Source organism: Vicugna pacos, chromosome 11 (genome assembly GCF_048564905.1).
Source record: "Vicugna pacos chromosome 11, VicPac4, whole genome shotgun sequence".
Classification (NCBI taxonomy): domain Eukaryota; kingdom Metazoa; phylum Chordata; class Mammalia; order Artiodactyla; family Camelidae; genus Vicugna; species Vicugna pacos.
This window is the reverse complement of record NC_132997.1, coordinates 94,775,833-94,788,035: the sequence shown is the minus strand read 5'-3', so window position 1 is coordinate 94,788,035 and position 12,203 is coordinate 94,775,833. Positions and strand designations below refer to the sequence as shown.

Genomic DNA, 12,203 nt, shown 5'->3' with positions numbered 1-12,203 from the left:
ACCAGGCCCTGGAAGGATTTTCCATTAACTTGGCACCATCCCACCCCTGGTATCCCACTGCCGTCACTGGCCTTACTGTATCACAGATGTGATCAAAGGCCAGTGGCTGATGACAGGCGAATTGTTCAAGTCTGGAACCTGGTAGACAGAGGGGCCGTGAATTTTGGACCATTCTGTCTGTGGCTTTATCCATTAGGTGGAAGATTGATACAGAATTGCCCTTGACACCCAAAGCTGTGACTTTCGTGCTGAGGAACGCATCGCTGAGCACAGTGGGGAGGGACAGAGGACAGCACGGGCGAGCACCGAGGCCGGCGGACGTGCAGGAGGACCTGCTCTTTCTCGCAGTCAACACAGGGAAACCGGCCCACCTGACTCCCTCTACCCCTGATCTTCAGAGCCCATGGAGGGATGCTGGAGGCGCCTTCTGCTGGGGGAGTACCTCCTGGCCGTTACACAGAAGTACCAGCAGCGTGTTCTTGCTAATCACCCTGTTCTCCAAAAACAAAACTGTTGGGAAGACAGCCACTGGAACTTTATGCCATCAGACATCCATTTATTCATTCTGCAAACACTGGGCGCTGTAGTGAGTTGAAGGGGACCCTCAAAAGCTACGTCCACTTCCTGGTCTTCAGAACCTATGAGTGTGGCCTTATGTGGAAAGTGGTCTTTGTAGCTGTAAGTTAGGGTCTCAAGAAGAGGTCATTATGGGTGACCCAGATGGGCCCTAAAATCAGGGACAAATGTCTTTATAAGGGACAGAAGGGAAGACACTGATGCTGAGGAGAAGGTCCTGTGAAGACAGAGACAGAGATGAGAGTGATGTGGCCACAAGCCAAGAAGGCCAGGGGCCACCAGAAGCCGGAAGAGACAAGAAAGGCTCCTCCCCTGGAGGCTTTGGAGGGAGCGTGGCCTTACCCACACCTGAATTTTGGACTTCTGGCCTCTGGAACTAGGAGGGGATAATTCTCTGTTATTTTAAACCACCCAGTGTGTGGTCACTGGTAACAGCAGCTCTAAGAAACTGACACAGGGACCAACTCCTGTTGTGGTCATGTCAGGATGCTGGAGGCCGGCTGCTTCTGAGCTGAGCGGTGAGCGGATCTGCCCTTCAGTCCCCCGAGCAGTGATGAGACAGGTGCAGGCGTTACACACACGTGGGTTCAGACACTGACTCTTTCCAGACGCGTGATTCTGGATACATTCCTTCAGCATTCTCTGCCTCAATTCTCGTATTTGTAAAACCTCTCTGCTGTGTTTGTGATGAAGAGTGAGTGACCTGGGATGCAGAGAGCTAAGGATGGCTTCTGGCTTATGGAAGGCACTCAGTAAATGGTGGTATGGGTAGCAGTTTTTATGAACTAGAATAGAAAACTATACAGTTTTTATTCTACAGTTGCAGAGCTATTGCTGAGAGCAGCTTAACTACTGAGCTCAATTTAATTAAACACAAAACATCGATACTATTAATGATGCCTTTATTCTAAACATAGGATTAAAACTGAGTTTAATAAAATAAAAATAATTTTATCTGAAAAAACACTTATTTCTGCCTTCCTTTTGTCAAAGAATTTCTCATACATAGGCTTCCCCCTAAACCATTTCACCTGCATCTTCTCTCTCTCTCAGCCCCCGTTCCATCCCCGAACGGCTACTCTAAATTGATTTTTTTTGTCTAAAGGAGATACTTGAGACCTCCTTGTTCCGATGAAGTCTTCTGAATCACATTCTTGAATGTTCTTGCTGTCTCCCAGGGCCACTTTGAGCACCGTTTCGGTTAAAACATTCTCCGGTTGGCTTGGCAGGTCTCAACGATTTCAGCTACCTTCACACAAACTGCTTCGAGCTGTCCATCTACGTGGGATGTGATAAATACCCGCACGAGAGCCAGCTGCCCGAGGAGTGGGAGAATAACCGGGAGTCCTTAATCGTGTTCATGGAGCAGGTACGACGCGGGCACGGCTGTGATGGGGGCTGGCTAAGGAATGACGTTAGTGCTTCAGACTGTGGCCGTCATCCTGGGCCGGCGCCTCCAGTGCTGGAAGGAACCGTGAGCTCTTAGGTCAATGTCTGTTGCTCCCAGTGCTTCATGATGAGCGAGACTCCTTCCAGGGTGTTAGGGTGCTGCTCTGTGGGGAGGGGTGATATGTGTCCAGCCACCATGCCCAGGCCCCTTGTATTAGTCTGCTAGGGCTGCGTAACACACAGGCTGGGGGAACTTAAACAATGGAAATTATAGTTCTGGAGGCTGGAAGTCCAAAATTAAAGTATCAGTAGGTTGGTTTCATTCTGAAGCCTCGCTCCTTGGCTTGCAGATGCCCACCTTCTCTCTATGTCCTCACCTGGTCTGTGTGCATACAGTTCTGGTGTCCCTGTGTCCAAGTTTCCTCTTATAAGGACACCAGTCAGATTATAAGGCCCACTCTAATGGCTCATTTTAACTTCATCAGCCCTTTAGAGATGCTATGTCCAAATACAGTCACATTCTAAGGTACTGGGGGTAAGGACTTCAACATTTAAATTTTGTGGGGGACACAGTTCAGTCCATAAAAACCCTGAGGCTGAAGAGTCACCACTGCAGGTGGCAGGTGGTCACCTGGGACCAGTTCTAACAAGTGCCCACTAACGTTCTGCTTGTAGCCGGCGAGGAAGCCCTGCTGTGTTCACTAGGAACCTCACGCGCCCTCCTTTCCTCCTGTTCTCAAGGACACGCCCGTCTTGTAACATTGAGTAAACTGGTTCTATTTTGGTGCTAAAACTAACCAAATAACATCCACGCCCTGCTAAGGAATAGACTCACAGAAACAAGAGAAATAAACAAAAATGAATGTTGAACTTCCTGTGATTCTACTGTGACTCCCATCCGTTAGGAAGCAAGATGCTGAGGCTGTACCTGGAGGCTGCCCCTTCTTCCCCAGGTTTTTGCAGATGAGTCAGAAGAAGCATTCAGCCGGTGGCTTGGGCTGCCAGCTTCCTGTACCTGTACCTCCATCCGGGTGGCAGACATCAGCCCTGGGATTTAGCATCCAAGTCTGATCCATGAGGGTCCCGGGGGAGGAGTCAGTGCAGCCCACCACGCACTTCCCTTGCACAGAAGGGTGTGACCTTGTTTCTCCCTCTTGGGAAGCCGTGAGCACACTTTCCATCCCCACTCTGGAATTTTGTGCAGGAAGTCTCTTTCTTTGTTTCATATTTGCAGAGAGAGAATGCCCTAGTCATTCTAAAGTGACAATCCCAGTTAACCAAAGAGCCTCTGATGGATAAAATGCCCAGGCACAGTAGTATGTGTAAAGAGTGCACTGGAATTGATGGTTTGTCACCTTGGATCTTTAGATGGGGAGCAGGCACGAGGTTCCGCACTGGTGTGTGTCGTGTGACACAGCTCATCAGAGGACGGGCCCTCCAGACTGAGCTGTACTTTGCAGGAATGTCTCTGAGTCTTTTCTCTCCTCTTCGAATATTAAGTCGTTAAGTGCAGGTATTGTGTCTATACAGTACTGGAAAGTCAAAATAAATGTGCCTATAAAAATTAAATTCCATTTTTACTGAATGCGGTTTTTATGAACCATCTTGGATCCTAATACTTTCTAAACCTCTGGAATGTTTTAACTCCAGTAGAAGACTTTCCAGTAGACAGGCCCAAAAGGAATACAGAAATTCACGCACCAAATCCACTCAGAGGCAGGGAGCTTTCGAGTCAGACGTGGCTTCATGGGGGTTCTCGGTGGCACTGGGCTGGTGTTAGGTTTATAGTCCTATTCACGGTGTGGTTGGTCGAGCCAGTCAGTTGGTGAGCTTACCTGTTTCTCCCCATGTTTGCTGAACAGGTTCACCGCGGCATTAAAGGCTTGGTGAGGGATTTGCACGGAAAAGGAATTCCAAATGCCATTATCTCGGTAGAAGGCATTAACCATGACATCCGAACAGGTAACTGCGAATGTGTGTGCACTGTTTCTCGGGAGGAAATACCATTTTCTCAAAGTGTTTTACTTGGGGGAAAACTACAAGCTGAGGCCTGGAAACTTCTTACTCAGACCTGACGTGTCTCTTTCCTCTGACTTTCCACGGAGACCCTAGAAACAGCAAGGTTTTCAGCCTGTGCTTTCTGGCTACCCTCTGGCCCTTATTTGGATGAAAACCAGAAGCTCAGAGAGGCTGGAGGACCCACTGGAGGTTTAGGATCCGAGTGGGGCTGGGGTCCGGGAGTCTGAACAGCTGTGCATGGTTTCCCTGCTCCCTCCAGGGCTGCCATGCTGGCTGGGAAGCAGCCCGCAGACACTCTGAGCTGCCATATTCTCTGCCGATTAGAAAGTGATGTGAAAACAAGCCTGGATTTCCCTTGTGCCCCTGGGATGGCCCTTGGTGTGCTCAGGGGAAAGGAAGAAATGCTGACCTTCGCTTTCGTGGACGATGTTTGCAGCACGATGCAGTGACAAATGCACGAGGAAGAGAACTGGTTGGATGCTGAAGTCCGATTATCAGCAAGGGTTCTGGTGGAGATGGTGTGCCTGCAGGCATGTTTAAGCCTACACGTGGGGGCTTTCTTGCACAGAGGATGGGGAGGCTTTGGGGAGCTCTGTGTCAGTAGCGGGTACTTGGCTTTGCTATCAGCTGCGACGAGCCCTGCATCAGTTTCCGATGGGTGTCACAAACTGAGTGGCTTAAAGAAACAGAAACTTATTCTCTCCCAGTTAGAAGGCCAGGAGTCCAAAATCAAGGTGTCGGCATGGCAGTGCTCCCCCTGGAGCCCCTGGAGAGGATCCCTACTTGGCTCTTCCGGCTCCTGGTGGCTTCTGGCGTTCCTGAGCTTCCTTGGCTGCATCACTTAGTCTCTGCTTCTGTCTTCTTGTGGCTCCTCCTGTGTCTCCTCCTCTCCTGTCTCTGATGAGGATACACATCATTGGATTTAAGACCCACCTGCATAATCCAGGAAAATCTCATCCTCAAGATCCTTAATTACATCTGCAGAAGCCCTTTTTCCAAATAAGGTCAATTCATAGGTTCTGGGTAGTAGGATGTGGACCATTTCAGGGGGTTGGGGATCGGGGCCTCATTTAACCCAGGGCAGATCCCCGCCAGGCGCGGAGAACAGACTCATGAGCAAGAGGAAGGAAAAAGGAAATTGTGATTGCCGTAAGTAAGACCTCTTCAGCCCGCAGACACACTCGAACTTGACACTGACTTGATCAGACCTGTACCTTATTGATTTAAGAGCCTACGCTGTGCTGGGGCAGCCAACTGCCCTGGTCATTACATGGTGTTTCCAGAAGTGCACAGTGAGAGGCTGAGCTGGGATTTGAGCCAAGGGCTCGACACTCTCAATGCAGTGCCCTCCCCTTGTCCCATGCTGTTCCCCCTGAAGGAGAGAAGGGGCCTTTTCTCTGCAAGCTGTTCACATGCACGAAGACACTGTCCTCCCCAAATGATCCCTCGTGACCTGCGAGGAAGCAGAGACTCTGGGACATTAGGACAGGGGGAGCCTGGGATGCAGACCTGGCCCAGGTGTTCTTCAGGGCCGGGCCGCCTGCCCGCGTGCCTGGCAGAGAAGGCCAGTTAACTGTGTAAACGGGTGAAATGCATCTGAAATGCCGCACGACGGTAGACGGCGGTGTGATGCCATGAATTGCCTTCTTTTAAGGTAGTTGCCTGTTTCCTCACTCAGCCATACTTCCTGAACATCCATCTGTACCACTTGTCCTCAGGGTCTTACAGCCACTGACCACGAGGCTTCACACCAGGTAGCGTGGCATTGGGGACATAGTAGCCCTTCAGAGGCATACAGTGATTTGTCCGTTCATTCACTTGTTCATTCCTTGATTCAGCAAATGCAGATTGCAAAACTTGTCATGGGCCCGACACGCGAGTTGCCGGTGATCATTATGAAGGAAACGGGCCATTTGAGCTGGTTCTGCACGGGATGTGTATTCTAAACATTATGAATGAGCTCCTGTGAAAGAGTGACTTGTAAAAGAGCCTGAAAGATTCCTTGGACTGTTAGTGCCTTGTATGTCATGTGAGAAAATGAACGGAGTCAGGGGGGAAAAAGGCCCCCAGGGCCCCACAAGCCTGCCGAGCGCGGCTTTGCCTAATGAGCTTGGAATTTCAAGCCCCTGGAATCAAGGAGACAGTTTTGATGAGCTAATGGGAAACGCAGCTCCCTCTGCCTTTATTCCCCCATAAATAGTCTCCCAGCGCGCTCTCATCACAGAGGAGTCCCCAGCTTCACACGTGGCTCTTTATCTTGTTGGCTTCAGCGGCCTTCAGTGCTCGACATAAGCTCTGAATTTGCCTTGATTTCTGTCTGAGGCTTATGTGATCTGACAAGTTTTATTCCAGGAGGGATTTTGCGTAAAATAAACAGGGGTATTCAGCGGAATTCCACAGGGAGAGACACTAGCAAGGATGCTTTCTAAACGCACATAAATATGTTGGCCAGACACCTGGCTGAGATCACATGACTGTCCTTCGTCTGGGGGACACTCACCTGACCTGCTAATGAATGGACATTCTTTAGGGTCTCGGTTGTCCCTTTGCCCACCAGTGCCGGGTGGTGCCAGCTCCATGGACCACCTCCCCTCGGACACACACGTGACAGGTGCACGGCATAGGAGGGTTGATTGGGGAGGAGCTGGGAGGAACCTTCTGCTGTGATGAGAAGAAAAAGAATTACAAAGCTTTCTTATCAATGTAAACTGGCATCCGTGGTGCTGAAAAACATTTCCTAATTATGGATTTCTTTCACTCCTCTGGCTCCCTAAGCACCTCCCTGGGTGAGACCCCAGGCGGCGCCTTCCCTGGGGGGTTTCAAACTGCCCTCAGTGTGCCCTTGGGGTGGGTGCTTACACCGGGGTCTCAGCTCCAGGGGCGTCCAGCAGATGGACAGCCTTTGGCAGGTGGCCTTAACTAACCCTCTGCGGTGTTCGTGGGGAAATGTTCAACTCGTGCTGATAAAGCATCGGGACTGATATTTGCATGTTTGTCTGTCTTCATCCTGCTCAGTCTAACTGGCATTAATGGAGGACGTACTGTTGAAACACACAGTGAACTGGAGGCATTGAGGAGCCTAAGGGCCGGCCCGGGACGAGGAGGCCGCTCACACCCAGGCCGCCAGCCTGGAGCGTGAAGGGGCATTTCCTGCAGGTCTGCCCCCGAGTTGGGACCCCGGAGAGAGGTCTCAGGGGGTGCCTGCCCCAGGAGGCCTAGGCCGTCTGATTGCAGATCAAAGACTGCTGGACGTGGCTCTCGGCTTCTGAAAAGCCACCAAGTGGCCCTTTATTTAGCTGAGAAGCTTGCATTTCCCCTGCAGGGAGACACACGGGGCAGTGCTGAGAAATACAGGGAGCCACTGCCTGTGCTGTGTTCCGGGTCTCCTGCGTTGAGGCCTGCTGACCAGGTCGCGGACTGTGTGACCGTGTGGCACACAGCCACCTACGTGTTTCGTGTTCATGACACCTTGTGCTCTCGTGAGCTCACCGCATTGCCTGGGGTGTCTCAGACGAATAAAGATTGGGACGTGAATTTACACATGGTGTGTCAGAGTGTTATATACGAGTACGTGCGAGATACACATTCTCTCTCTCTCTCACAAACACACACACACACAGAGTTCACTTCCATCCCTTCAAAGCCTTCAGGACTCGTTTAGATAAGCCCACCTTGCCCCGGCCTACGTAGCACCTCATCAAATCCTTTCAGGACTGATCGTGATGAGAGAAAACACACCTGGCACTGGAAGACCAGCTAATTAACCGGCCATGTGACCTTCTGCAGGATGTCACCCTTCCCTGAGCATCCGATTCCTCACGTAGGAAAGGGGACCATGGTGCAGCCCACATCAGAGCTCAGCTTGGAGGGTTCAGTGGACCCGTGCCTGCCTCCCCTGTCCGTGTGCTATGTCCTCGGTGGGGGTCAATCTCTCCTTTTCTTCCTTACAGCCTCTTTAATGTCAGGGGTCCAAGTGCTCTCAGCAGATATAAGCCCCCTGGGAAGGAACGGCCTTGGCTTAGAGCCCCGCCTTGTGCAACAAGGACCTAACCTTGAGCTAAGGATGGACACGGGTCCCACGAGGGGCCTGCTGGGTGACTGACCAGTGGTGTAACTGGGGGGGGGGGAGTTGCGGGGGGCTCTGCTGGCAGCATCTACTTGCAGCTGCTCCTGCAGTTCCGTTTCTTCATGGAAGACCATAGAGCGGTGTGGTCACCAGGGCCTCCTCTCAGGTCATTTGGCCCTCGTCTTATGTTGTCTTTTCCTTCTCTTTTTCGGAAGGGAAGAGCCCCTCCCCTAAATTACAATTCTGTATTTATAGCCAAGCTAAGGAAAGCCGGGAAGCCAGGCACAGATGGCTTTTCAAGATGGCATTCTTTGGAGAGGGCATAGCGTTTAGGAGTTCAAGTTCTTAATGAATGGTGTGTATTGTCACGGAGAAAGGAATGTTAGCGATCATTTCTCCATCTCTCCTCATGTGTATTAACACTGCGGGGAGCCTACACCCCAATCCCCTTCCTGTTAAAACCATTAAGGCGGCTTCCAAAAAGGAAAACATCTTGGCTTCCAAAATGCACTAAGAATTTGCATCTGCAGGGGCTTAAATTCCACACTGCCTGCCTACGAGTCTCTCTCTGGCCAGGAGGCTGGTCTTGGAATAACAGGGCTGGTGGTATCTGTGTTAGAAAAGAGCTGCTCTGAATTCCACTGCTTTCTTTTCACAGCCAATGACGGGGATTACTGGCGCCTCCTGAACCCCGGAGAGTATGTGGTCACAGCCAAGGCAGAAGGTTTCACTTCATCCACCAAGAACTGCATGGTCGGCTATGACATGGGGGCCACGAGGTGCGACTTCACACTCAGCAAAACCAACATGGCCAGGATCAGAGAGATCATGGAGAAGTTCCGGAAGCAGCCCGTCAGCTTGCCAGCCAGGCGGCTGAAGCTGCGGGGGCGGAAGAGACGACAGCGCGGGTGACTTCCCAACTCTTGAGTCGTGTCCTGGACCCCTGCAAATTAAACCACCCTGGTTGTAGCTCCGTAGAGGACTCACTCCTTGTTGTTTTCTCTGTAATTCAAGAAGGCCTGGGGGAATGTGTGCATTGCAAGGCTGGTCCTGAGGGGAGGCTTAGGATATTTTCTTTGTTCCCATTTACCCAAATAACTTGGACGCAGCAGCAGAGGAGGGCTGGTGAGGGTGAGAGAATTCAGCAAGTCAGCTTGGGAGTCGAGAGAGAGAGAGAGGAGCTTGCCAGTTGAGGTGTCCTGGCTGCACAAGGGAAACTGATGCTTCTCCTGTTTGCGTGACAGCAAGAGTTGCCTATTCATTTGCAATTTGCACGGCTACAATGGCAGCAGCGTTCCCAGGGCTCTGCTGTCCCAAATGTGACCATTTGAGATGCCCGTGGGCATTCTAAGAGAATCTACCCTCTCTGGCCCCGGGACATTCCAAGCTGCTGCAAATAAATCCTGCACTCTGTTGACAATAGAGACATTACCAAGTGAGCATCAGTCAGCCTCTCGAATCAGCTTAGTTTCCCTTTCAACAAAGGATCATGCTCATAAAAGGAGAGAAAGGCTGAAATAATTCAAGGGTGAGAGTGGGCAGCAAGCGGGCACTGGGGCTTGTGGCATGCATGCTGGGTCCACGGAGAACCCCCCAAACTCCCTGCTGCTACAGTAGCTCTAGGGGTCCCCTGGACGGGGAGAGCAGGAGATGCAAGCCTTCTTAAGGAACCAGATCAGTTAGCCCGGCTCTCCTCTTTGACCTGAGAGGACTTGGAAAGAGCTGGAAGGAGGCTGGAACAATACATTCCTCCTTTCCTGGAAACGAGCACCCCTAAGCTGGCCTGACATCACTCTGGGAGTTATTTTTGGTGTGTGGGATGCCAGACCCTCTAGATTCGGCTCCATTTGATGAAAAGCTCTTAGAATTATCTGCGAGCATCAGTGTGGGAGGGGTTATTGCATCGCCGAGCAAGAAAACAGTTTGTCTCACTTTTTATTCGTGTTGCTGCCTCACTGACCTGGGAAGACTAGAAAAATAAAGAAAGCAAACAATAAGAGCCTTGTAGTGTGTGGTTTTCCTGGGTAGACTTGCAGCCACCCCAACGCCACGCCCACCGCCTCTCTCTGCCATCAGTCGCCCTAGAGAAGGCACCTGCTTGGGGAGGAGCATCCTGCCTCCCCGTCAGGCTCCGCAGTGGTGCTGACAGCTGCTCGTTCCCGGCCTCCTTCCCTGGAAAAGCGTGTGCTGGGGTGAAATCGTCCCGACACCTGGGACCCGCCAGTAACTCCTGCGGATGCCAGTGAGCATCTTCCCAGGAAAGAGCCTCGTGCCACTTTTCGGCACTCTACGCTAGAGATCGGCCAACTTTTCTTATAAAGGGTCAGATAAGAGATATTTTAGGCTTTTCAGGCTATAAAGTCTCTGTCGTAAGTACTCAGCTCTGCTGCTGTAGCCCCAAAGCAGACATTACACGTTAACGAATGGACGTGGCTGTGTGCCAGTAACACTTTATTTGTAAAAACACATGGCAGCTGGATTTGTCCCCCTGCCCCAGGCTGGGGCGTCATTAGCTGACCCCTGCTATATACTGGTGCTACCCAACAGAACTTTCTGCAGTGAGGAATGTTTCTTCAGGGTGAAATCAGTCCAGAACCTCTGTTTCCAGCAGGGAAGCCTCCATCTGTTTATCCGTATACTCCCACTCAAGGCCCCGGTGGCCACTGCAGCATTACTCTTTTTGATGCCACCTGAGTTTTCTGTTAAAAGACAGTTCGGAAGCTGCTCAAATCAGGATCCTTTGGTGAGCACAGCTCAGCTTCTATGACTTTAATGGAAACCCCAAGATTGGTTCAGTCTTTGTATAACAAAGGCATTAAGAACAGCTTTAAAACTGCATGTGTTTGTAACGTATAAATCATGATGTGGTATGAATGATGTTGTGTCTATGTGGTATTGTGGGTGGCTGGGCCAGGGAAGTATCCCAGGTTTGCAGATTCAGAATTGGCGCTGGTGGTCACCACCCTGCCAGGAGCAGCTCAAATTTCCATGCCACTTCGTGTTGGTGTCCCCATACCCAGTGCGGGAGTCACAGTGGTTGGGGTCACTGCCACCGACAAAGCTGCATCCAACAGGACTGGCCAGAAAGCTGCCAGAGACAGGCCCCCCACAGCCTGATTCTGCGGCTGAGCTCTGGGTACCAGACAACCTCTCTTGAGGCCATGGACTTCCTCTGCCAGTCTATCTCCTGCTGCATAAACACAGCTCCAAGTTCCCAGCCAAGGCACAAGGAGTCCAGGCAAAATTAGAAAAAAAGAAATCAGAGCTGCAGCCCATGGGAAAGTCTTCCAGTGCCTTCTGGTATGTACAGAGGGGAGTGACAGGTCTTTAGAGCTGAGGGGCACCTCAAGATCAATGAGTCCAAGGACGGAAACCAGGTTTCTGTTTGCAGGCCAATTCTGATGTATTGGTAGTGGTTGCTTGGAGCTCTGTGTTAAGAAGGATTCTGAGGCAGAGTCCTGGGTCAATGGGAAATGATGTCACAATTGATTAGCTATGTCTGCTGTGCATATGGGAAGGGGTGACAGCAGTGATGCGTCAAGCTTCCATCCTCGAGCTAGTCCAATCCCCTGGGTTTAGAGATTGAAAAACTGACGCCCAGGGAGGTGCACTAAGTATCCAAAGTTGTTCAGTTCACGGTAGAGGCAGGACTCTCAGGGCAATGCTCTTTTTCCTCTGCCCTCCTGGAACACTGTCAATAGTTCCTGGAGCAGCCCTGCAGTCTTGCCCTGACTCTGTTGGGAGCAGATCCTGCCCCCAGGCACTGATGGAAGTATTGGGAGCCAAGGGTACATTTCAGAAATCGGAGGAAAAAAGATGGGGGGAATCTCTTAGTAAGGAACTTAGTAAGAAACGTAAGATAGAATGTGTCACAAAGCCCCAAAGAAGCTCTTGGGCTTGATTCTGGATGCTTTTTTTGCCGTCAAAGCTCTTTGTCCTCTTCAGATAACCTAACAGCTGGGTGCTGCCCAGGCAGGGGATTCTTTGGGTCAAGAAGAAGAGGGAAACCTTTCAACCCCATGGAGAAAGTTCCCCTGGCACCCACAGGCCTGCAGAGGAGGGAAAGAGCCCACTGGTCTCTGCATCTCCTGGAGGGGGTGTGGCGCAGTGGGATGGAGAGGGAAGGGATGGAGCTTTGGGGAGAGGGGCTTAA

The 12,203-nt window shown here is 51.2% G+C and overlaps 1 protein-coding gene and 1 long non-coding RNA gene across 3 annotated transcripts in view; one reads left to right on the top strand and one right to left on the bottom strand.

Annotated features, from left to right (window-relative positions):
• CPXM2 (carboxypeptidase X, M14 family member 2) overlaps positions 1–10,049 on the top strand; it is a 120,673-nt gene extending 110,624 nt beyond the window's left edge. For both annotated transcript variants that reach the window (XM_072972072.1, XM_006220436.4), the window contains 3 exons: positions 1,806–1,945; positions 3,828–3,927; positions 8,709–10,049. In XM_072972072.1, the coding sequence (XP_072828173.1) occupies positions 1,806–1,945; positions 3,828–3,927; positions 8,709–8,962 (494 nt within the window). In that variant the 3' untranslated portion in view covers positions 8,963–10,049. The remainder of the gene's footprint in view (positions 1–1,805; positions 1,946–3,827; positions 3,928–8,708) is intronic.
• A 422-nt stretch (positions 10,050–10,471) lies between these two features.
• Positions 10,472–11,472, bottom strand: LOC140699456 (uncharacterized). The gene is made up of 2 exons (XR_012077640.1): positions 11,395–11,472; positions 10,472–10,749 (listed from the first exon to the last, which is right to left on the bottom strand). It is a non-coding gene; the product is annotated as an uncharacterized lncRNA (long non-coding RNA).
• Between the last annotated feature and the right edge of the window lie 731 nt (positions 11,473–12,203).